This window comes from Aotus nancymaae, unplaced genomic scaffold, assembly GCF_030222135.1.
Source record: "Aotus nancymaae isolate 86718 unplaced genomic scaffold, 86718_ANA_hifiasm-v0.15.2.pri h1tg000019l, whole genome shotgun sequence".
Taxonomy (NCBI): domain Eukaryota; kingdom Metazoa; phylum Chordata; class Mammalia; order Primates; family Aotidae; genus Aotus; species Aotus nancymaae.
The window spans coordinates 17,036,079-17,059,617 of NW_026988431.1; the positions used below are offsets into that span (position 1 = coordinate 17,036,079).

General features: G+C 42.0%; 1 protein-coding gene across 5 annotated transcripts in view; it reads left to right on the forward strand.

Moving 5' to 3' along the window:
• TNIK (TRAF2 and NCK interacting kinase) overlaps positions 1-23,539 on the forward strand; it is a 413,784-nt gene that overhangs the window by 292,141 nt on the left and 98,104 nt on the right. For all 5 annotated transcript variants that reach the window (XM_064378648.1, XM_064378646.1, XM_064378644.1 and 2 more), the window contains exons 8-11: positions 5,755-5,809; positions 7,790-7,868; positions 16,209-16,384; positions 21,519-21,585. In XM_064378648.1, the coding sequence (XP_064234718.1) occupies positions 5,755-5,809; positions 7,790-7,868; positions 16,209-16,384; positions 21,519-21,585 (377 nt within the window). The remainder of the gene's footprint in view (positions 1-5,754; positions 5,810-7,789; positions 7,869-16,208; positions 16,385-21,518; positions 21,586-23,539) is intronic.

Consider the following 23,539-nt stretch of genomic DNA (forward strand, 5'->3'; position numbering starts at 1 on the left):
CTCAATGAAGATGTCATCCCTAGGGGCCATACATACAATGTGTCAATTTCTTTTTCCCACCTGGAATATTTCAAGAGAATAAACTAGCCACAAGTAAGTTACCCAACAAAAGACTATTTTCTGTTCTGTGAAACTTGATAGAATACACTGTGCTGGCTGTGCCCATTATTAAGCTATTGTCTGTCAACTCTGGACTGCCATGCTGCCCTCTGCTTTATGATAATGGGGCTAGGACTCAGCTGTCCTCCTTTCTGTTTGTCCATCTGACTTCTTATCCGGCTCTGCCAGCAGGGAGCAATAGAGAACGGGAGGCCAAGTCTGGAGGAGAAGGGAGGACACACATTTTCCTGTTTGCTTCCTGTAAGCTTCCTGTAAGCTTCTTGTTTATGCCTGCACGGTCCTTGTGACCCCTTTGTGCACCATTGAGTACCAGAGCTCCCTGCCATCTTACCTGACTCTGGTTTGCTGGTTGAACTGCCGGTTGGTGATATCTGGTCCTAAGGATCTATCTGTACCCACATTTGTTGAATACCCAAATGCATCGTGTACTGCATTGTATCTTAGGCACTTTGTATATATTTCCTTATTAAATTCTCTTACCAACCCTGCAAGGTATGTGTTATTTTCGTGTTGCAGTTGAGAAAATGGGCTCAGAGTTGTTAGTTCTGTCAGAGTTGGTCTTGCTGCAGAGCATAAGCATACCTTCTACCTCACAGTGCACATTGGGGTTCTTGTCTTGTGCCGCACTGCCTCTCATTCTTATGTGGCTAGTTCAGACATCTGAAAGTATTGCTTTTCTTCACTGTGTTGAGCAGCCCAGCCCCAGAAGGAATGCTCTCTTGCTGTGTTCAAGTTGCTTGTGTATCAGCTGTTCCTCACTCCCACCCTTTCTAGCAGCCAGAAGTTCTGTCTTGCCTCTGACTTCCCAAAGGCACTAGAATTTGTCTCTTTTCTGTTTGTAATGCACACAGTGCTAGGCCATTAATCACATCACAGGCTAGGCTGCACAGCACCTCTGGAATAATGAATTACCCAGCTCCTGCCAAAATGAGTCACACCATGGCCATGAACGTAACTTATCTCTCCCTGACTCTCTCCTCATCTTGTTCTTCCCTCTTTTCTTTCTCGTCTCCTGTGATCTGTCTTGCCAGTTGTAATTGGAGCATTTTCTCCTTTATTTAAGTTCTGAAGTGTCTTTGGGACTCGCTAATGTATCCAAAGGCTTAAACAAGGCCTGTCAAGGACATTTATGGCTTTCTAGCCTGGGCAGTTAAGTGTAGCGTACAAGTAGCTTTGGGTACATATGGCCAGGAATATCAATGTTCCTTTTAGAAAACAAGAGAACCCCAGGAAAAAAAAAAAATCCTAACAATGGTATCAAATGAAGGCTTAAGGAAGCAGCAGAATCTGCTAGGTCATGTGACTTAACAGAGTATGCACAGGTATTTGCGGTGGTGTGACCCTTGGTTTGAAAGGGGTGTTTGAGGACTTAGGGAAAGGCTGCCCAAGAGGGATCCTGAGATGATGCATACCAAATAAAGTACATATCTTTTCCCTAAACTTTCTTGCTTCCTGGGGGATAAATCCAGGATTACCTAACAAAGGAGACCTCTCCATTTTCCTACTGCCAAAATATGTTTCTTCAAATTATTGCTGTATATGTCCGTATGTTTCTTATGCCACCAGAAATCTAGAGGCAGGCAGTCCAGGTTTGATGTGATGGCTCATTGATGTCTTCAGAAACCAAAGCTCCTAGCTTTCTGTCCTGGCGTCATTAATTTGTTGGCTTATTGACACATGGTTTCAAGATGGATACTGTGGCTCTTTATTTAAGGCACTAAGAAGTGGGAAAAAGTTAGCAAGACACCAGGTATATTTGTCCCTTATTTGAGGAAAAGCAGAAGCTCCCAGAAGGTGTTTGCTTATGTCTCATTGGCGAGAACTGTGTCACATCCCTAACTGCCATCCTTAGCTGTAGGGGAGTCAGCATAGGCAAGTGCGGCTTTGCTACACTCTGAAGTGGAAGCAGCAAGAAAAATGAGGGTTGAAAATGACCACTGGGTTAGCCAATAAATAACTTGTGCCACTACTAAATGGAGGGAAATCATAGAAGACTAAGTTGGGCAAGCAAAGGCAGTGTCACCTGACAGTGGAGGAGGAGGAAATCAATCATCTTGAGCCCCACTCTGTGCCAGATTTTGTGCTAGCAGCATACCTGATCAATACATGCAGGCCACGGTTATTTCCATTGTGCAATTGAAAAGCCAAGCTCTGAGCAACACTCTGCGTGTAGCTAAATTAGAAACCTCGATTTGAATCCAGATCTGCCTGATTTAAAGGCCTATTCTCAGCCTGGTGTGGTCATGCCCATAATCCCAACATTTGAGAGGCCAAGGTGGGAGGATTGTTTGAGCCCAGGAGTTCAAGACCAGCCTGGGCAACACAGTGAAACTTCATCTCAATCAGTCAGTCAATCAACCTGTCTGTTTCTTTCTTTCTACCATTAATGTTGCCATTGGGAAATTGAGGCCAGTTTTCTAGTATGAAACGAGTACCTCACTGAATCTCGGCACCGTTATTGAATTGCTAGCACCTTCAGTCATATGGACAAAGTAGGAATCTGAAGTAATTATTTTATGGATTAAACAAATGATAAGGGGAAAAAATGGTAAATACTCAAGTCCTTACACTATGATGATAGTTAAAAGAGAACTGGCCTAGGAGGCAGAAGACTTAACTCAGTTTAAAACCGGCTGCTAAGTTGCTGTCTGGTCTTGGGTAAGCCACTTTCCCTCATTTGTGAAATGAAAGGCTGGGCTAGATGTTCTACAAAGAGTCTACCAGCCCTAGAACCTTAGGTTTTGCTACTTTCTCTCATGTATCTTTCATTCATTCAATAAATATTTATTAAGGGCCTACTGTGTGCCAGGGTCTGTTCTAGTACTTTGGATACATCAGACAACAGAACAAAGATCCTTGCCCCGTGGCCCTTATGCTCTTATGTATGTGTGTTGGAGGTAAAAGGCACAGACAATGAACACAAAACATGGTAAATTAGTGATGAATGAACATGTCGTATGTTAGAAGTAGTTAGTTCTGTGAGGGACAAATATGGGGGAGGGGAATGGGAACAAGCAGTGCTGGGGGAAGGTCCCAGTGGTCCTCACTGAGAACACGGGGGTTGAGCAGGCTTTGGGGAGGAAAATCAGCCAGCACATCACTAATGAGGTGCTACAGGCAGAGGGAACAGCTTGAGTCAAGACCCAAAGGTAGAAGTGTGTCTGGGCCTTCTGAGCATTTTCCTTCTCCACCACCTGAGGCCTGGCCTTGAGCTCTTCTTACCCCAGAACCATCATTTTCTTTCACATATATTGGTTTTCACCCTAGCTCAAAGCTTCCTGGACCTGAAAGCTATTTACATTTGACCTTTCTGTTGTAGTTACTGCCACCTTCTTACTTGTGCCTTATTTCACACTCTAGAAACACTCAATTCTTAGGGATTTGGGGTATATGGGGGTAGAAGTACCAAGGCCTGGAGATACTAGAGTCTTACCGAAATAGCACAGGTACTTTTAGAGCCAACCTACCATTTCCAGACTATTCTTGCTGTGTTTTCTGTTTAAAGTCTCCTGAACAGTGAATGACTCAGTGTTTCTGTCATGTTCCCAAATGATTATCTTTGTCTATAAACCATAAAACCCCAGGTGCAATAGAATTGTGTTTTCATCTTTACCAGTTAATGCTCCTGAGCCAACTTGTAATAGATGGGCTAAGCCTTCCCCATCACCTCTGGAAATAATCTCACTAAGTGAGACCAAGAACCTCCGGGAAACTCAGTCACTTGCTAGGCTAGAGAAATATGGGGTGCAGATTGTGTTTAATGAAAATCTGTGTACATCTTGAAACATAACAAAGAGAAGGAGCAAGGGTTGCCTTTGTGAGTTGTGTTGTATGCAGAGAGTTCCTTGGAGTTTTAAGATGTTGGTGTTGTGAAAGTGCATTGCTATTCCCAGTTGAACTGAGAACTGGTAACATTTAAAGAATCCCCCTTGCTCCTAGTGTGCGGTTACACACGTGCTCCAGCCACCTGCTCTCAGGTAGACTGCACTTTAGGCAAGAGCCTAGAACCCCTAGAAAACCCCTTCCACATTGTATGGTCCTCTGCCCAATTACTGAACAGCCCTGAGTGTCACTCACAGGATATTGAGAAACTTAGTTCTAGGGATTGACTCAACATGAATGTTACGAATTTGATGAAGCTCTCTTCCAGTTACATCTCTTTTTCACGTGGCCTTGACATTTGTTTGATGGCAATAGCAAGGAAACTTAACTTCGATCACTCTATTCTGAGAGAAGTTTGAAAAATGTACAAAATGCATGAGATATTTAAAATGAGATATCTAAATTAGGCTGTGGGCCATTGAACCAAGTTTGGTATTAGATTTTCTTACTAATCTGCTGTGAAACTGAGGCGGCAAGCCTCTCTTTGGTGTTTTCTAACCAGGTTTTCCCTGTCTCTTGATTTGCCCTCTCCCATGCAATATTTAGAGACTATTGAGCCACAGACACAGAGTTTGGGAGGAGAATACTGTTAGAGATGGAGAGGTAGAAGTGGAGGCATTGGCCTAGAAAATTCTGTTCTGAGAATAAAAGTCAGTCTGAGCATAAGAAATAATATAAATGTATACTGTCTCTATTTTACATACTAGTCTACTTACGAATGGACAGTTTATCTATTCAACAAATATATTGAGTACCTCCTACTATGCCCAACTCTGATCTAAGCACTAGAGAGACGTCAGTGAGTGTCATCATCAGAAAGTCTCCCTGTCCTCATCTTATTAGGTAAAACCATATGAAACTGCCGTTTTCATTGGTTAAAAACAACTGAATATAAACAACACTAACCATATGATCCAGCCATTCCACTCCCAGGTCTTTACCTAAAAGAAATAAAAGCATACACCCTCAGATTTGTACACCAATGTTTGCAGCAGCTGTATCTGTAATAGCCCAAACTGGAAACAGTTCAAATGCAAAAACAGTGAGATGTCCATAGAATGGAATACTACACAGCAATAAAAAGGAGTGAAGTACTGATATGTGCTACATCACAAATGGACTTCAGAAACATTATTCTACATGAAAGAGAGCAAATACAAAAGACCACATATATTATTTCACTTATATAAAACTTTGGAAGATACAAACTAATTCATAGTGATAGAAAGCAGGTCATTGGTTGCCTAGGGACAGAAGAGTAGGGATGGGTTCAGGCAGGAAAGGAAGGAGGCAAATGAGATCTTTGGGGGATGATGGATATGATTACTGTCTTGATTGTGGTGATGGGCTCACAGGAGTGTCCCTGTGTCATACTTTATCAACTGGTGCACTTTATGTGTAGTTTATTTTATGACAATTATAGCTCAATGATGGTGATATAAACAGTCGGATAGCAGCAATTTCATATGCATCAGCCTACAGATAAATTTCAGTAATGAATTAATTTAACCATTTTTATATTCATTTTTTTATACATTTATTGATAAGCTGCCATGTGCCAAACTCCATGAATGGTATTATCAATGAAAAGTGAATAAGATTGTTTCTGCTTCAAAGATTAGTGGAAGAAATAGGTTTGTAAACAGACAACTGAATGCCTTTCCCACCGGCAGTTCCAAAGCAATTACCGGGTTTAACCAAATTTTCCTTTGTTGATTGAATTTATGTGTGTGTCTGCCTCTTCTTTTTCAGAGCGACTTGTGGTCTTTGGGAATCACCGCCATTGAAATGGCAGAAGGTGCTCCCCGTAAGTACCTTCCCCTGGGGTGAAATCTGTTGCTGGTCTGCTCTGCAGGTACTGAAGTTTCCTTGCCAGGAGCTGCAGTTGCTTTACTTCCACTACACCGAGCCCTGCATGGATTCAAGCTGGCATATTTAGAAAGCAGAGTCATGTTAAATCAACCAGGAATCCATTCATTTCAGAGCAGTGGGAGAATCCTGTTTTTATTAGAAAAAAGGAAGAAAAAGAAAGCATACTTTGGAGAGTCTTGTTTGTTTTACAGATTCTGTACATCGTTTGTCCTTTGACTCCTCCTCACCTGACATAAAACTGTGACCAACTCACAAAACTATAAACTCCAATGAATGAAAACTCAAAATTAATTTTTAGTGCACAGGTTATACAAAGACTGCAGTCAATTGCTATCACTCCTCTTAAAATACTGATGTTTAGAATTTTAGATTTCCCTGCTATTTGAGGCAGAGTGGCCAGGGCTCCAGCAGTCTTGAGAATCTCATTTCCTTGAGATTTGGAGTATTGGACCTGGCAGAGAGTCTCTGTCAGGAGACTGTGCCTCACGATTTCCATACAGGAAGTGTAACTGGTTGACAGCCCCAGCTGCTGCAATGGCACCAGGCCGCACCTTTCAAGGGTCACTCCCCACCAGTGACCTAGCACAGTGGGGATACTAAAGCAGGCCCTTTCCTGGAGATACAAGATTCCTTTATAGGCAACTTTCACCCAAATAATCCCCTATGACTTTGCAGGGCCCACAGGACAGTGTGGGATCCATCCACCTACCTTTTCTCCCTCTCTCCTTCACTCAGGGTCAGACTTGCATAGCAATCTGATGATTTCCCATTCTGCCTGTCTCCTTCCCATTTCCATTCACATAGTAATTTCCAGAGTAATATCCTTGGTGTCTGCATCTCAAAGGACCAGGAAAAAAATAGGAGTATCTGCACAACAGGTCATTATACTTATGACTTTTACCTTCGGGTTGTCATCGTTTTCTTACTTTTCAGTCTAGAATTGGTAGAACTCATCTGCAGCATGATTGATTTGGAGTGCTGGTTGACAAAATTGCCCTCATTCACAATGCTAATAGGCATGTGTGAATCAGAAAAATAATATATTGCAGTCTTAAACCATATTATCATTCTTGATGAGTGGTAGACAGGGCTAAAAATAAACTTCTGCCCACAGAATCCTTTGGCTTTTAGGGAGCATATATTCTTATTCTAGCTACAAAGTAGAAATTCTCCCAGATGTTTGAAAAGTAAACTAATAAAATGTTTTTATTAAAATAAGAACATATGAGTGCTTTCGCTATAAACGATAATGTCATGTTTACAAGAAGAGATCTTTTTATAACTTTGTTTTTCTGCCAGACTCTGTGTGACTTAATCCTCTGGGCTTCCTGGGGCCAGTGAATTAAAAAACAAAATAAAACAAAACCCTTTACAAAACCTGAAAAACCATTCGGGATATCTTGAAACAGAAAAAATCAGGCTCTGGTGTTTTGGACTCGAAAAATCTGTAGCTAACGCTGCATTTTGATGAGCTGTCATGCGAAAGAAATAGGTTGGATAATCAAATATCTTTTATTTATGGCTTCGGCTTTTACTAATTAAAAATAGCTTACCCTCTCCATTGTAGTTGTCATCTGATGTTATTTACTTTAAATATCAGGTGGTCTTTCACAGCAAGGTTGGCTGGTTGTCGATCCTTTAACTTAGTTTCCTTAAACATGAAGTAGACATGTATTCACTGGAAATGTTAGCAGTAGCTACATAAACCATGTTGTATTTGATGAGACTCCTGTAAGTGGACATTGAATCTTTCAAATGCTCATCAAATGGGAGCATTTGGATGTTCTGACTTTGTGCTCACTGGTCGTGTGTAAACTCAGTGGGTCATCAGGTGGCATTACCTGCACAGCCAAGATGGGCTTGGCCTGGGTTTGGCCTCCTAACCGTATCTGGCCCTTGTTTTGGTCTCTTGTAGCGCTCTGTGACATGCACCCTATGAGAGCCCTCTTCCTCATACCCCGGAACCCAGCACCTCGGCTGAAGTCTAAGAAGTGGTGAGTTTGGTCTTCCATGTTTTGTAGATCTAAGGGCGAGGTTTTCTTGTGATTCGATTTTGGATTAGCTATAATCTCTAGGTCCTGCTGATAGAATGAGACTAATACATATTATGACTTGATGAATGACTTTCCATATGCTGTCATTCATCTTATAGTACATATTGAGTAGCTACTATTTGTACAGCAAGTCTTTATTCTCCCACCTTCAAGGTAAGAAATTATTAGCCAAAATGCATAAGTGAAGCCCAAGTAATAACATGAAAGCTCTTTGCTTTTAACCCCGAGTCATGTCTTTCCTGGCAGCACAGAACAGATCATCAGAGAGGGTGATAATTTATAGAGAGTCAGCCTGTTAGCTTGGCTGATTTCTCTTCTGTTTCTTACAACAGTAATTCCCTAAGTGTATATACATACCGGGTAATGATTGAGATTATTTCTCTGGCACGTGTATGAGCATTTGCAGTTCTTTTGTTATTACTACTGTCTTCACATATGGCAGGTGATACTGGCTTCTTATTTGGGGCAGCTCTATAACTTTTCCTTTTAATAACTTTACATAAAATGGTGGCTTACTTTAAAGAAAACTATTACATGAATACTAGTATGAGTGGTGTGAGGTATGGCAAAAATTATGTTGATCGGCTATGACTGACGTTTGGGAAACGGTTCTACAGGTTAATCCAGATGTTGGGCATTTGACTTTTTTGAGATAATTATATAATCTAGATCTTTTTATCATTCCATAACCAAAATTCACTGCTTCCTCCCTTCTTCCTATGGAAATGGTGTATCCTCCCTGATACATTCTTGAATCTCTGATTACTCTTGCACTGAGGCCAATTCCTGCACCACTTGTGACCACCTATCGTTTTTCTAGAGATAAGTCCTGGGCAGTGAGACCGTGAAGGGACAGGATCCTTCTGCCCCTTTCCATAGCCCTTCATGACCAGGCGCTTGACTGGGCCCTCATGTTTCCCACCCACTCACCCACCCGCATACAGGGGGCAGCCTTAATTACTACCAGTCATCTACTAATGACAGCCACCCTGGTGGAACAGAGGAAAGGCATGCTGCACAGAAAGAGGGAGAGAAACACCCAGAAAAGGGGTGGCAGCCTCAGAACTGCCGGGCCCTGCGAGGGGAGTGAGAGTTGCTATTGGTAACAAGGAGGCAGAGCGTTCCCTGCTCCTCCTTCCTCTGCAGAGGGTCACTGTGGTACAAGACAACCATTCTCTCCCCAGCAACAGCCCTCCCATTGGGCATCACACATCATGTGATCAGCAAAGCACCCCAACACCCTGCTTCCTCTCTTCTCCCTGGCTCAGACTCCCCGGGAGAGGGGCTGGCTCCGTTCTCTTTCCTGGAAGTGACAGTGACACTACAAAGCCCTCTGCTAGGTTCCTACTTGACATCTGAGCTAGTCTGCTGTATACAGTGGGCTTTATTTACCCTGTTCCCTGCCCTCTCTTATCGTCCTCTCCCTTTACTGCTGCTGGACACGTATTCTGAGCTTTTCCATAGAGAAGGACAAACTGGCCCTCCACAGATGTATTTTATTTGGCTGTCACAGTGTGGTCATACACCCCGTTTTAAAAATATGTGTATTAATTGGCAACACCCGAAAATCTGTCAATTGAGCATTACATTTAGATTTCTGGCCTTTTCCTTGCAAAGATGCAGTGAACTGCCTGCTAAGTAGCTCCTGCTCCCATTTAGGACAAGGGATTGTCCTTCTGCTCCAGCTGCCACCTCTCCCCAACTCAGAAGCTGGTGTCGGTTGGTTAGTATACATCTCCCGTTTTCATCTTAACCGTGATCTGCACCACCCCCTTTTCGTGACCTGCCCGACCCCACAGAAAAGTGCATGAAGAGACTTCGCACTCCTTGCACTAGTGTTGGTTTTCGCTGACAGAGATCCAAAAAGATCAACTGCGTGCTGACTTCGTTTAAGAAATACAAACTTTTAGGACAATGCAGGCTGATTTTTCTGCTTCAGACCTTTGACAAGAATGAATTTTAATAATGCCGGAGGGAGCTTGAGAAGTTTGGAAGCAGTGAGAAGTCCAGGCCAATTTCACCTCCTCCTGCCACCTTGCACACCTTTCCCTTGATGCGTAAGGAAAGCTGGGTAGGAAAGCTGTGGGAACCCGCCCCGTATTGTTACACAGGGAAAGGAAAAGTAAGCTGATTGTTAGAGAGTGACTGGCGAATCGAAAGCCCTGAGAATGTGCCATTTCCCTTTTCCATCCCAGCCTTTGTAGAGGGGGTGGTGCAGCCCCCAGGCACGTGACACTTGACAGCAGGCAGGGCTCCCATTTCTCTGCAATACAATTCCACCAGTTTTTAAGTGAACATATTTAAACATTTCAAAGTATTTTATCTTGAAAGAGCAGGTCAAAAGTAATTTGAAGTAAGTTAGGGTTGACTTTAATAGACTCTAGTGTATGGGAAGAAATGAAACATTTCGTTGTTTTTTTTTTTTAATTTTTTTAAAGGAAAAGACTCCCTTCCTCAACCAAGAGGCAAAACTCCAAAATGTTCTTTTTTTTTTTTTTTGAGACGGAGTTTCGCTCTTGTTACCCAGGCTGGAGTGCAATGGTGCGATCTCGGCTCACCGCAACCTCCGCCTCCTGGGTTCAGGCAATTCTCCTGCCTCAGCCTCCTGAGTAGCTGGGATTACAGGCACGCGCCACCGTGCCCAGCTAATTTTTTGTAGTTTTAGTAGAGACGGGGTTTCACCATGTTGACCAGGATGGTCTCGATCTCTTGACCTCGTGATCCACCCGCCTCAGCCTCCCAAAGTGCTGGGATTACAGGAGTGAGCCACCGCGCCTGGCCCCAAAATGTTCTTTTACTTCCAGCTCTTCTCTACCTAAACGAGTTATCGGGTTAAATGCATTATTCTCAGTGTATCTATCAACACATGACCAAAGAGGGCGCCATCGTAGAGGCAGGCCATGAACTCTTTCCATGGTAAACATTCAATGGAGCATCACTTTCAACATGACTGAGTCTACAATAAGCAAGGCAGAAACTGGTCTCTTAGTGTGAATTTTTTTAAAACTTGTGCCTTCAAGACTTGAGAAGTAAAAGCAGTGGTGCTGCTCTTTCCACTGTCATCGTGAGGGAAAAAGAGACCACCACCACTCACAGGAGCCCCGATCTTCCTTCCCTATTAGTATGATGAGGAGGGTCCTTTGTGCTAAGGGATTATGAAGTTAGGGCACCACCGAATGTTCAGGCATTTAATAAGAAGTTGTCTGGGAGGATTGTACCCTTAGTTGAATCAGAGGAAACCAAAGATACTCTCACCCTCTACCCCTATGTCAGCACCAGCAAGTGAATAGTAAGACTGGGATTCCCATTTTCTCCTCCTGTATCTTGTGTGTGGGTGGAGTCCACGCACAGGGTAAACCATCTCCTTCAAAAGATTTTCTCCTCCCTTCTCCTACCACCCTGCTCATCCACACTCACCTGCCCTCACAAATATACTCAGTGCCATTGCTTCCCTCCAGGGCCTTCTGGAAAAGGATAGGAATGGCTCCATCAAGTACAAAATGGTGAATCTTATACTTTCCACACGCCTTTTACATTTGAAGAGCCCACACAGGAAAAGCAGCACTCAGCTGAGATCATTAGAAAAATGATAACTGCTTATCTATACAAACTCCACTGGTCCAAGCTGCTCATGCTCCAGATGCAGATGTGGAGGGCCAGAGAGGCTAAGGGGCATATTTGCACGAGTCCTAGGTTCCTCACTGGGAGAGCCAGCCTGGACCCAGCCTCCTGCTTTTGTTCCAAGGTTTAAAATCACCCCCGTTATTTTATGAGGCACCAGTTCTGATTCTTGGTGGGTTGTCAGACTTTTGTTTTGAGATATAACAAAGCTCTTGTGTGTGTGTTTGCATGTGTGTGTTCTAAATAAAATAATAATACAAAGCAAATGTCAGAAAACCCTTCAAATAGACGGAATTTGCTAGTAGTAATGTGACTGAACTTTGGACTTTATTAAAATCCAGCTAAAAACTATTACACAGACTTTAAACATTAACTTTTTTTGTGCACCCTCCTTGAAGATAACAGCCCAGTTGGCTTTTCCCGCTAACATATTTAATCTGTAGGTGAAATAATTACCTTAAAAAACTCTAGGTTTACTCAGATCAACAGAAATGGTGATTTCCTTTTTTTAGAGACAGAGTCTCATTCTGTCACCCAGGCTAATGTACAGTGGTACAATCATAGCTCGCTGCAGTCTGAAACTCCTGGGCCCAAATGATCCTCCCACCGCAGCCTCTCCAGTAGCTAGGACTACAGGTGCATGCCACCATGTCCAGCTATTTTTTCTATTATTTATAGAGAGAAGGTCTTGCTATATTGCCCAGGCTGGTCTCGAACTCCTGGCCTCAAGCAATCCATCCATCTTGGCCTCCCAAAGCACTGGGATTATAGGTGTGAACTGCCGCACCTGGCCAGAAGTGGGGATTTCTGCTCCTCAGTCCTAAAGGTGGATGCTGTGTTCCTTAAGCCTAGTGATGCTCAGGGGTGGCTGGGGGCAATGTCATCATAGTCATCAAAATAATAATAGCAAACACACATACGGCATTTATGATACCAGGCACTGTTCTCAATATTTTACATGAATTAATTCACTTATCATAACATTTTTTGAGATAAGTACCAATAATATCCCCATTGGCAGCCAGGTAAACTGAGGCACATAGAAGTTAAATAATTTGTCCAAGTTAGTAAGTGATGCAACTCAAAGTGGAGGAAGAGGGTAGCTTTGGGAAATAGGGCAGGGCCGATGCAAATTCTAAGGTCAGATTGCATTCAGGGAGTCTGATGATTACCAAAAACTTTAGCCCAACTGGTTATAAGGGCTGATATGACCATCTTTCCAGCATTTTTAATTCCCCCAACACAATTTAACATGTAAACAGGTTAAATCTGGGAAGATAAACTATTTAGTGACTCTGATAGTAGAGCTGGTCTTCTCAGACTATAGGTACCAGTCATTACCATTTATTTCTCCATACCAACTCTTGGGAAATTAGTATTACTAACCTTAGGTGTTTTTATTTTATAAGAAACAGAACTAAATTACCATCAGGAGAGGGTCAAGTAATAAAGTTACGTAGATGTACTTTAAACTCATTAGCACACTCGGCAAACAGTGAGGTGATATTCAATATAGGTGAAGTGTTTTCACTCTTACATAAGCGTGTAATTAAGCATATTGATTCTCTGGTCATGCTAACTTAAATAAGAGACTATGAATCCTTCTTTGAAGACTCATTTTAAGTAAGCATTATTTTCTCTTCAAAGGATACCATTTGAAGAAGATATGAAATACATTACCAGCTTTGTAGTTCTGCACATGTAGGCCCATGTCAAAACACTTCACCTATATCGAATATTACCTTACTGTTTGCTGAGTGCTCTAATGAGTTTAAAGTACATTTATGCTGCACATGTAGGCCCAAAATTATTCTCTTGAATATCTCTGAGGTTTTTCTCCCAGCAAGGCATACTGGGAAAAATGACTCTGTTTAATAACTAATTTCATTAAACTTGAATACTATTCGATTCTGGAAATCTGGAGATTTCGTTTATTGTTTTTTTAGAAGTCAGTATCAGGGAATAGAATGTACAGTCTATTAAATCTTGATCTCACTTTTAAATTGAATGTGATTTATTTATCATCCTCTAACAGTTAGTTGAGCATTTTATAAAAAACAAGCACTTCGGTGGGCCCGGTGGCTCATGCCTGTAATCCCAGCACTTTGGGAGGCTTAGGCAGGTGAATCACCTGAGGTCAGGAGTTTGAGAGCAGCCTGGCCAACATAGCAAAATTCCATCTCTACTAAAAACACAAAAATTAGCCAGGTGTGGTGGTGCGCATCTGTAGTCCTAGCTACTCGGGAGGCAAAGAGGCAGGAGAATCACTTGAACCTTGGAGACAGAGGTTGCAGTGAGCTGAGATCGCACCATTGCACTCCAGCCTGGGTGACAGAGTGAGACACACACATTAAAAAAAAAAAAAAAAAAAAAAAAGCACTTCTTTTAGTTTCCCGCAAGAAAAAGAGAACTGCCATTTATGTTCCTTGTAAATATTTCATACCTTTCTGTCTTAAGTTTTTGTTTTCATCTTTTTAATACTGATTTTTCTACCTGGAAAAGCATCATATGGAGTTTTTTTTATATCTTCATGCAGATTAACCTCATTCTCTTCAGTTCATTCTTTAGGAGTGCCCTTTATTTCATTACCTTTTTCTGGCAAGGTTTCTTCCTGGATGAGATCATATTTATGCCTCCACAGATGTATTTGATTGATCTGAGAAAGAGAAGAATATTCGCTCTCCAAACCTCCCTTTCTGTCCCTCAAAAGTGGAGACTTGAAGGTGGCCGTATTGCAGCTCTTGCCCAGAACCTTCGTCACGCATTCACTCATGCACCAAACATGCAGATCAGGTAGTGTGTTCATGATGCAAAGACGGCTCAGGCACTCTGACACTGCTGAGGATTTACAGTGCGAAGAAGCAAGGATATGCACAGAAGCACTTAACAAGGAGGTGCATAGAGTGTCCGGCTGTCACTCTTTCTAGTCCACAGTGTAGCCACCCTGATTCCTCCTGGGGTGACCCCAAGCACAATAGGCTACCTTTACTTCTATGTAAAATATTTTAAAAGCTTGAATGTAGCTTAGAAACTTAGAGAGGAAAAAAAACCCAGTGATTAGTACTTTAAAAACATGGAATAAAGTGAAAAGCTGCTTTGACCTGGGTAGTAATAGAGAGTGGTGCATACAAACCAGGAGCGGTGGCTCACTCCTGTAATCCCAGCACTTTGGAAGGCCGAAGAGGGGGGAACACCTGAGGTCAGGAGTTCGAGACCAGCCTGATCAACATGGAGAAACCCTGTGTCTACCAAAAATACAAAATTAGCCAGGCATGGTTGGAGGCAGGTGTAGTCCCAGCTACTTGGGAGGCTAAGGCAGGAGAATTGCTTGAACCCGGGAGGCAGTGAGCAGAGAACCACTGCACTCCAGCCTGGGTGACAGAGCAAGACTGTCTCAAACAAACAAACAAACAAAAAAGAGAGTGGTGTGTACAAAAGTACCCTATCATGTTTGATTGTTGAAGAACATGCTCCCCATTGTGTGTGGTGAAGGCACCTCTCAGGCCTGAAGAGTCTGTATGCAGTGTCCTCTGGGCAAAGGCTCAATCCTGGGATCCTGTCCTGTATCTCCCCTGTCCACCACAGGAGGGCAACAGAGAGCACAAAACAGATTATTTCCTGCTCTGAGCCAGATGAGAAGGGTGACCCGTTTCACCAAGGTCTCCTGGAGTGCCTTGGAAGAGCATGCTCTAGAGTCATGAACTTATTTATGACTCTGAGCAATGTCTTGGAACTTTCAGCAGGAATATGCGTGCTCAATTCATGAATGATGGCTGAAGTCCACCATTAATTTCTGCCACTTTGTGGACTTACAGCTGTAATTGTAGGTATGCTCTCTCTCACCAGCTTTCCCGGCCAGGTCTCTGGCATAGGGTTTATCTTTGAGGAAATACTGCCTTTCTAGAGGGAGATAAATTTGCCTCTGGGTGTGAACTTAATTCTTTATTAAAGTTAAATGTCTATTTCCTTGAGTTAACAATAAAGGTACACATAGAGCCTGTTCTTATCCATTGGAAAGCAGAGTTCAAAAGTGATTCTGAAACTCCTGGTTACTAAATTTGCCTAATCAAAGTTCACATCATCATATAAGAATCTTGCTTACTTCTACAAAATGTACTCTCTGTTACCCATGCAACCTTGGTTTTACCTTTCTCCAGCTTGCATTTTCTGCCTCATTTAAGTGGCTCATCTCATCATCTCAGTGTCCCCACAACATATATTATTCTCATCCTAGTATTAGTTTTTCACCGATTTCCTCCATCTGAACTATCCTTTCCCCAGAATGATTTTCTCCTAATTCTTTAAGGCCCAGCTCTGGTTCCCTTATTCCAATACCCCTTCTAGATGTGATTCCCATGGGGGCCTTTTTCTTCCCTGCTTCCTTTTGGTCTGCTGCGTAATGTTATATATAAATTGTGTGAAAATGCTTTCATGTGTATAACTACCTTCTGTTACCTCAGCTGCACATTGATGATGATGATGATGCCTTTGAACCCATTGTGCCTGCTATAGTGCTACACCTGTTTTGTGATTAGTGGATGATCCTTATGCCAGCCAACTGGACCTTTAAAAAAACAAATCCCAGCATTTCATAAATTACACATTTGCTTTTCTTTGGATCGCCATTCTATCTGTGGATTCATTTCTTTTGTTTGGCAGGTCAAAAAAATTCCAGTCATTTATTGAGAGCTGCTTGGTAAAGAATCACAGCCAGCGACCAGCAACAGAACAGCTGATGAAGCATCCATTTATACGAGACCAACCTAATGAGCGTCAGGTCCGCATTCAACTCAAGGACCACATTGATAGAACAAAGAAGAAGAGAGGAGAAAAAGGTTAGATGCACGTTTGTATTTCAGCAACAAAAACAAAAGATGGAGTGAATCATGGGCTCTTAATGTATTTGGAGATGACTATGAGGATTTCAAATGGGCCTGCATTATTCCTTAGTGTGAGGGGCTCTCTCCGAGATCACAGCCTCTGGGTATCAATGGAGTGAGGCTGCTGAAGTAGAATCTTTCATGAAAAAAACAGAACTGCAAGAAACGTTACCTCTGCCAGGCACTGAACAAAGTCATGTTGAGTGATACTATGAAGTGCTTTAATGTGACAAGTGATTTTCTTAATTCAAATTGATATTCATGTTTAGAAGACTAAAACTCTACAGAAGACAGGTAACCGAAAGAAAAAAATTCATCTACTTGACATTTTTCCGTACTGACATTCTTCAACGTTTAAGTTTATGTGCTCTGAGGCTCATTTCTAATTCCGTTATTTAGAAGTCAGAAATAATTTTTTATAGTTGCAGTGATATAAAAGATCATTAGGTTGCCAGGCTTGCTGTATAGAATATCAGATTTTGAGCTGAGGGTCATTTAACACACTTCCTTATTTTATATATGCGAAAACACATCTTTGTGTCTCTAGCTCTTATATGTCACTGGCTTTTCACTGCATCATTGAAAAAACGTTAAGTCCAAACTTGGGGTCTCAGGCTGTGCCCTCATTTTTTGAATGGAAGCTTATATTTTCAACTAGCATAGAAATGCTATGCTAATACTATGTATTAGGGAACATTGAAGTGAGCTACCAAATGAGACAGAAAATGCAAGCCGAAGAAATGTGAAACTACGGTTGGGCGGGTAAGGGGAGTGCTTTGTAGAAATGAGCGAGATTCTTATATGGTGAAGTGAACTTGAATTAGGCAAATTTCGTAACCTGTAATTTCAGAATCTCTTTTGAACTTTGCTTTCCAATTAATAACTCGTGAATCATGGCTAAAGTCCACCATTGATTTCTACTACGTTGTGGGCTTGCTGCCATAATCATAGGTATGGTATCTCTCACCAGCGCTCCCTTATCTTTGAGGAAACAGTACCTTTCTAAAGGGAGACAAATTTGTTCTTGGATATTGACTAGCATGTTGACTGCACCCTGGCCAAGGTAAAAATGTGCACGGTCTGGAGCAGGTTCAGTGGTTAGCTGAGGTAGGGGAAGTTAAGAGTATGGGAAGGGAGAAATGGAGAGGACAGCAGTGAGGACTTTGTGGGTAGAAGGCAGGAGCGGGTAGCTGCTGGGAGGATGACAGTCAAAGGCAGTGTGAGGCTGGAAAGCTGAGCACCAACAGTGCGGTGAGTGGAGAGGAAGACCCGAGACCGAGGAGGGAAGGGGAGGCACATGGTGATGTGCTCGTTCTTGCTTCCCTCCTCTCCGTTTCTCTCCCGTCTTGAGTTCAGAGGCAGCAGCGGAGGGTAGCAGACGGCACAGGACAGAGGTTGCCCTTCTGTTATTTGTGTTTCCTTTCCTCTTTGCCTGTGCAGTTAATACTTATAACACAAGCTGGGGACAAGGGATGGGGGCGGTGAGCAGTATCAAAGTCGAGACTGGATTGGAGAGGTAAGATCAGCAGGGGGCTAAGGCAGGCGGAGAAAATCTCAGTGAAGATTCCAGGAAGATATCTCTCTCTCCCTCTCTCCCTTCCCCCACACCCCCCACCCCCGGCCTTCTCTCTTTCTTTCTTTCTTGAGATGAGGTCTCACTTTGTTGCCCAGGCTGATCTCAAATTCCTGGGCTCAAGGGATCCTCCACCTCAGCATCTCAAAGTGCTGAGATTATAGGCATGAGCCACCCACTCAGCACCTTTTTTTTTGTTTTTGTTTTTTTGAGACAGGCTTTCTTCTCTCTCTCTGTTGCTTAGGCTGGAGTACAGTGGAGTGATCATAGCTCCCTGCAGTCTCTATCTCCCAGGCTCAAGTGATCTTCCCATCTTAGCCTCACAAGTAGCTGGGACTACAGGTGTACACCACCATGCCTAGCTAATTATTATTATTTTTTTAATTTTTAGTAACAACAAGGTCTCGCTATGTTGCCTAGGCTGGTCTTGAACTTCTGAACTTAAGAAATCCTCCTGCCTCAGTCTCACAAAGTGCTGGGATTATAGGTATGGGCCACCAAACCTGGCCCCAGGGAAGAATTCTTCTGCAGCTGGCATCAGGGAGTTGAGGGAGTGTATGATCAGGTTAGACTCAAGAGTGGGAGGTTATGAAGCTAAGCCAGAAAGGTGACTCATCTGCAGTTAATAAGATGTCAGTTAGACCCTAAGGAGCTGGGAGGCTAGCTCAAGATGGAGGAACTAGGTATGAAGAGAAATACATAGGTCAAACTCTAAAAGTTCCAGGACTGATTTTCCAACTGGTCCTTGTCCACGGTGGTCTTAGGCTACTCCATGAAGTCAGAATTTTTAAGGGAATATTTTAGGGCAGCGTGTCAGACATGCAACCCCTAAAAGCCAACTTCTCTAAAAAGGACATTTTATTATACTGTTAATATATAGCATAGTTTAAGTGCTCAGACTCTGTTTTCAGATTCGTATTCTAGCTCTGCCCCTTATCAGTTATGTGAACACCACTCCAGTTTTCTCATCTTTAAAATGAGATCGAGCGTATACTAATAATATCTATTGCCAGGAATTCTTGCAAAGATTAAATGAGATAATGCACTCAAAATGCTTGACATAATATCCAGGACATAGATGCAGTCAGTAAATATAAGTTATTCTTATTTAGGCAGTTACTTTTGACCCATGCTTTTTCATCACTTACTCAGAGTCCTTTGTGAGAACTCATGACCCGTCTCCTTCTGGGGCATAAATTAGAGTGGGTGACACCTGTGCCTCAGGTTCTTTCTGCATTTTGGGGGGCACGAACTTTAGAATGTGACTCAGAACTCACCACGCCATGAAGATAGATCACTTTTAATGTGTGTGTTCTCTGCAGAGTGGAAAAGTAAGATTCTTGGCAATAGGTGTATTCAAGAATTATGTGGTAATTTATGGAAGCTAATCCTGTTTAGGCTTAGGGCCACCAGAATCACAGTTCTAGTCTCCTCGTTTTCTGCTCCCAAGGAAGGGTGTTTGGGCAAATGAGATCTCATTCCATTTGCTCAATTTAATCAAATGACTAAGTATGCTCTAATATTACTTTTCACTTCTTAGTTGTTCTATCACCAACTTTTGGTAGAATTAATCAAAGCAATTCTACTTTGCATTATGATTTTTTTAACCTGGTATTTTTTTTCCCCTAAGATAGATTGACACATGCCAATTTAACCCAGTTATATAAAAGCAGTCAAAACCAAATTTTGGTGAAGTATTAAATATTAAATTGAGGAGCCTGACAAATGAAGGTTTTACCCTAGAGAGTAGAAATAATTGGAATAATTGTGTGCTGCTTTTCCTTGCTGTAATTTCCTTTATTAGATAAAATTTCCGCATTTTTACTTTGAAATCTGTTTATTCATTTGGAAAAGTGTGGAATATTACATTTTTAGTGTGGAGCATTAAAACACTTTATGCAGGTTTTTGATATTTTGGTGAACTAATATTTTTAAAATAAGTAGTCTGAAAGCTTCATACATTCCTAAAATACACTTGAACTCATCCAACTTTTGACTTTCTTTCAGTATCTCTTTTAACGGCTAAATAGTGTGAAAGGCAAGGCATATTTATCAAATCTGAGCATTCTCACTGTATGAGTACCACCTCCTGGTGGTAACATAACTAAATTGCAGTTTCAGTTCCTTTTTAGGGATGTGCAAGTACCTTCAATGTTGTAATTATTAACCTACAGCTATGAAGACATAGCAGTAATGTGACATCTTCCCTTGCTTAAAAGCTCCTCCAAGGGTTCCTCATAGCCCATAGGAAAATTCTCAGCATGGCATTTATAAGAATCAGTGAGCCATTTTGTCCCTGCCAGGCTTTCTCCCTCCATCAGGTTTTCTCACACCCAGGCACCTAACTACTCACAGCTCATTGTTTCCTGAACATATTATGCACTGTAATACTGCCAGCCTTACTCATGTGGATATGTTGCTTAGAATGTCCTTCTTCTATCAATGCCAGCTGCTAACTGCCTGAACAAGAGCCACTGACCTTCCAAGGACCAGTTCATTTTTTCTTCAAAGACTTCACTGTCCCTTCCTCCATTATGACCAGTGGCACTAGCTACTCCTTTCTCTGATATCTCATTGATCCTTATATATACTGCTATTTAGCATATAATATATTGGAAAGAGCACTGGCTCTTAGGCTGGAAAAGTTCTGGATTGAATTCTAAATCCAAATCCCAGATTGACCTTTTAATAATGAGATGACATTGGTTATATTATTTAACCTCTTGTAATTCAGTATTCTCGCTTGAAAAACAGACACTATTTTGGAGTGTTATTATGAAACATGAGAGAACAGAGTAAAATATCTAGCAAGAGTGACTGGCATGAGAGCTACCCACCAAATATTCATTCCCTTTCTTGACTATCATGGAGGCTCTGATATTTACTCATCTCGCACATATTAGATTTGATCTATTCCAAAGCAAAGCCTCAATCTTATTCATTCTCTATGTAAACTGCTTCACATTTTGCTGAATTAAATGATTGTCCCTAGTGGATCAATCAAAACACATTTTAACTATATATTTTCAATAGTACCTATTGTCAAAAGTTTCTTTGTTGTATTTATCAAGATAATCTAAGGACAGTTTGTGAGTCCATGTAAGTCATAATAAAATCCTACTTTAAAAATGGTTAATACCATCAATAAGTTACAAATGGGCCAATGGGTTTGATATGGGTGGCTTTATAATGGGAATTAACACAAACAAATTATTTTTTAATTGAAAATAAATTAACAAAAAAATTGAAAAGCATTATTTTTTTAATTCCTTATCTTCTCTTTCATGTGAACATTAGGCACTGGGGACAGATATCTAGAGTCAGCTGAGACAGTCTTGAATGTGGTTAATTTCATATACTGAAGGGAACCATTAAACCACAAGCCTGTAGGCTGTTCCAGCGCTCTGTTAACTACGGCTCTTTGGGCGTCAATTTATTAATATATAAGAGTTGGGGTTGGGCTTTACTGAGTCATACCATCTTCTTGTGCACTAACACGCTGGGGTCTTTCTTTAGATGAGACAGAGTATGAGTACAGCGGAAGTGAGGAAGAAGAGGAGGAGAATGACTCAGGAGAGCCCAGGTATGAGAGCAAAATCCAAGTCTTCTAATGTTCACATTCTGAATTGTGCTTCTGTGGAATTCACTTTCCTTTTGATTTATAGGTTCGTTTTAAAGAATCCACCAGGGTGGTCTTATTTAATTTACTGCCCATGAACATATTCATTAATTTGAGAAAGTTTCCCTAGGCAGACATTATGAAAATGTGGAAATCAGCATATTCTTTATCTTGTCCCGCAAGATTTACGGTCTCTATCATAAGAGCTTGTTTTCTTAATATGTAACCGGGAGAATGGGTAGAAGGCAATTATCTTGGCAATGCAGGACTAAAAATACTTAAAACAGCAACTTTGTATTTTCAGACTTGCGTTGTTCACTTTGTTACTTCATACCTTTGAGAAACCCATCCAGGCAACCACTGTCCTTGTCACATGCCTTGTCTGCAGCCTAATCCAGGAGAAGGTGATTTCCAGAAATCAAATGATATGTAGAGATGAACTCCAAACAGATACTTAGGCCATTCCTGTTGTCACCTGTTGGACCCCAGAACCCAGTGCCGTTTTGTTTTCATGCCTACATTTTGAATTCCACTTGACTTTGATTCTTTCTTCTAGCCTGTGTTTATAAATAATTAAGGTTAGCGTGGTTGCACTGCCAGGATTTCTCTTTGGTGAGCGAATTCAGCTTGGTGAGTCAAGGGGAGCAGGCACACATCCGTGGTGCCATGCGGTATACCTGTGAAGTAAGACTAGGGGGAATTGCACAAGCAGAAGACTCACCGAGGTATGGCCTCCTTCCTTGAGCCATCCAAGGAGTGGACCCTAATGCTCCAGAAGGATCAGTTCTCATATCACTGAGGGAGAGCTTTCTGACCAGAAAAGGGGCCAGCTTAGCCACCGCTGCTGGAATGAGCCAGATACCATGTGTTCTTCTTCTATGCTAACTCAGACCTACTGGGCTGGATTCTTGCTAAGTCTCTGTAAGAAGATAGAACTGAGGCTTCAGAGCCATCCAGTTTTTCTGTCTTCACCTGCCACAGGATTCCTCAAGGTCAAAGACCGAAGGAGAATTCTTCCTACCATCTGATACATAGCATGTCGGCCGCCCCCGGTTTAGCTGCATAAACATGACTGCCAAGTAGTGACAGAGAAAATGAACATTCCTGAAAGGCAAAGGACCAAACGCCCTGCTTTCAGAGAAGTTGTATACCAGTGTTCAAAAGCTTACCTGGATGACTGTGTCAGCCTTCTGACCACTTCCTGTAGAACTGAGAAACCCTGTCTTTCTAACACTTGCTAAACTGCATGTGAGGGGTGACTTAGGGAGCCGTCCCAGCCGTACCTTAACACTTCCATAATTATAACATGTCATTTTATCATGTTAAAGATTATGTTCAAATCCTGTTTTTATGGACGTGTCTAATTAATCTTCATGAAATCCTGAAAAACAGAGAAGGACAGTAGTTATCTCATTTTAGAAATGAGGTGACAGCCCAAGGGTTGCAACCAGGTCACACACAGAGTTAATCATTGAGTCACTAACACAGCTCAGATCTTCTGACATTGATTCAACGTCAATTAATATTAATGGAGCAGTGTGCATGGGTGGCTGGGTTCCCAAGCCCCCTTCCCTTTGCAGAGGGCAATTGGCCTGTGTAGATAAGTACCATCATTTGGGGTTTGTTTTAGAGTTTGACACAGAGGCTCTAAGTTTTAGAGAAGGCTTGTTAGTAGATGCCAAGCATTGTCTATGCAACATCACAAACAAAGCCTTTTTATGTCTTTTCATGGCGGTATCTCACACAGCACACTAACCACTCTCCAAAACCGAACCTTGATCCTCTTGTCAACTGCCACTAAACCTGCTCCTCCCCCAACATTCCTCATTCCTGTTCTTGTCACCATGGTCACCCAGCAGCCAAGACAGAACCTGCAATTCATCCCTCACTCCACGTGTCAGAGCTGTCAACAGGCTTC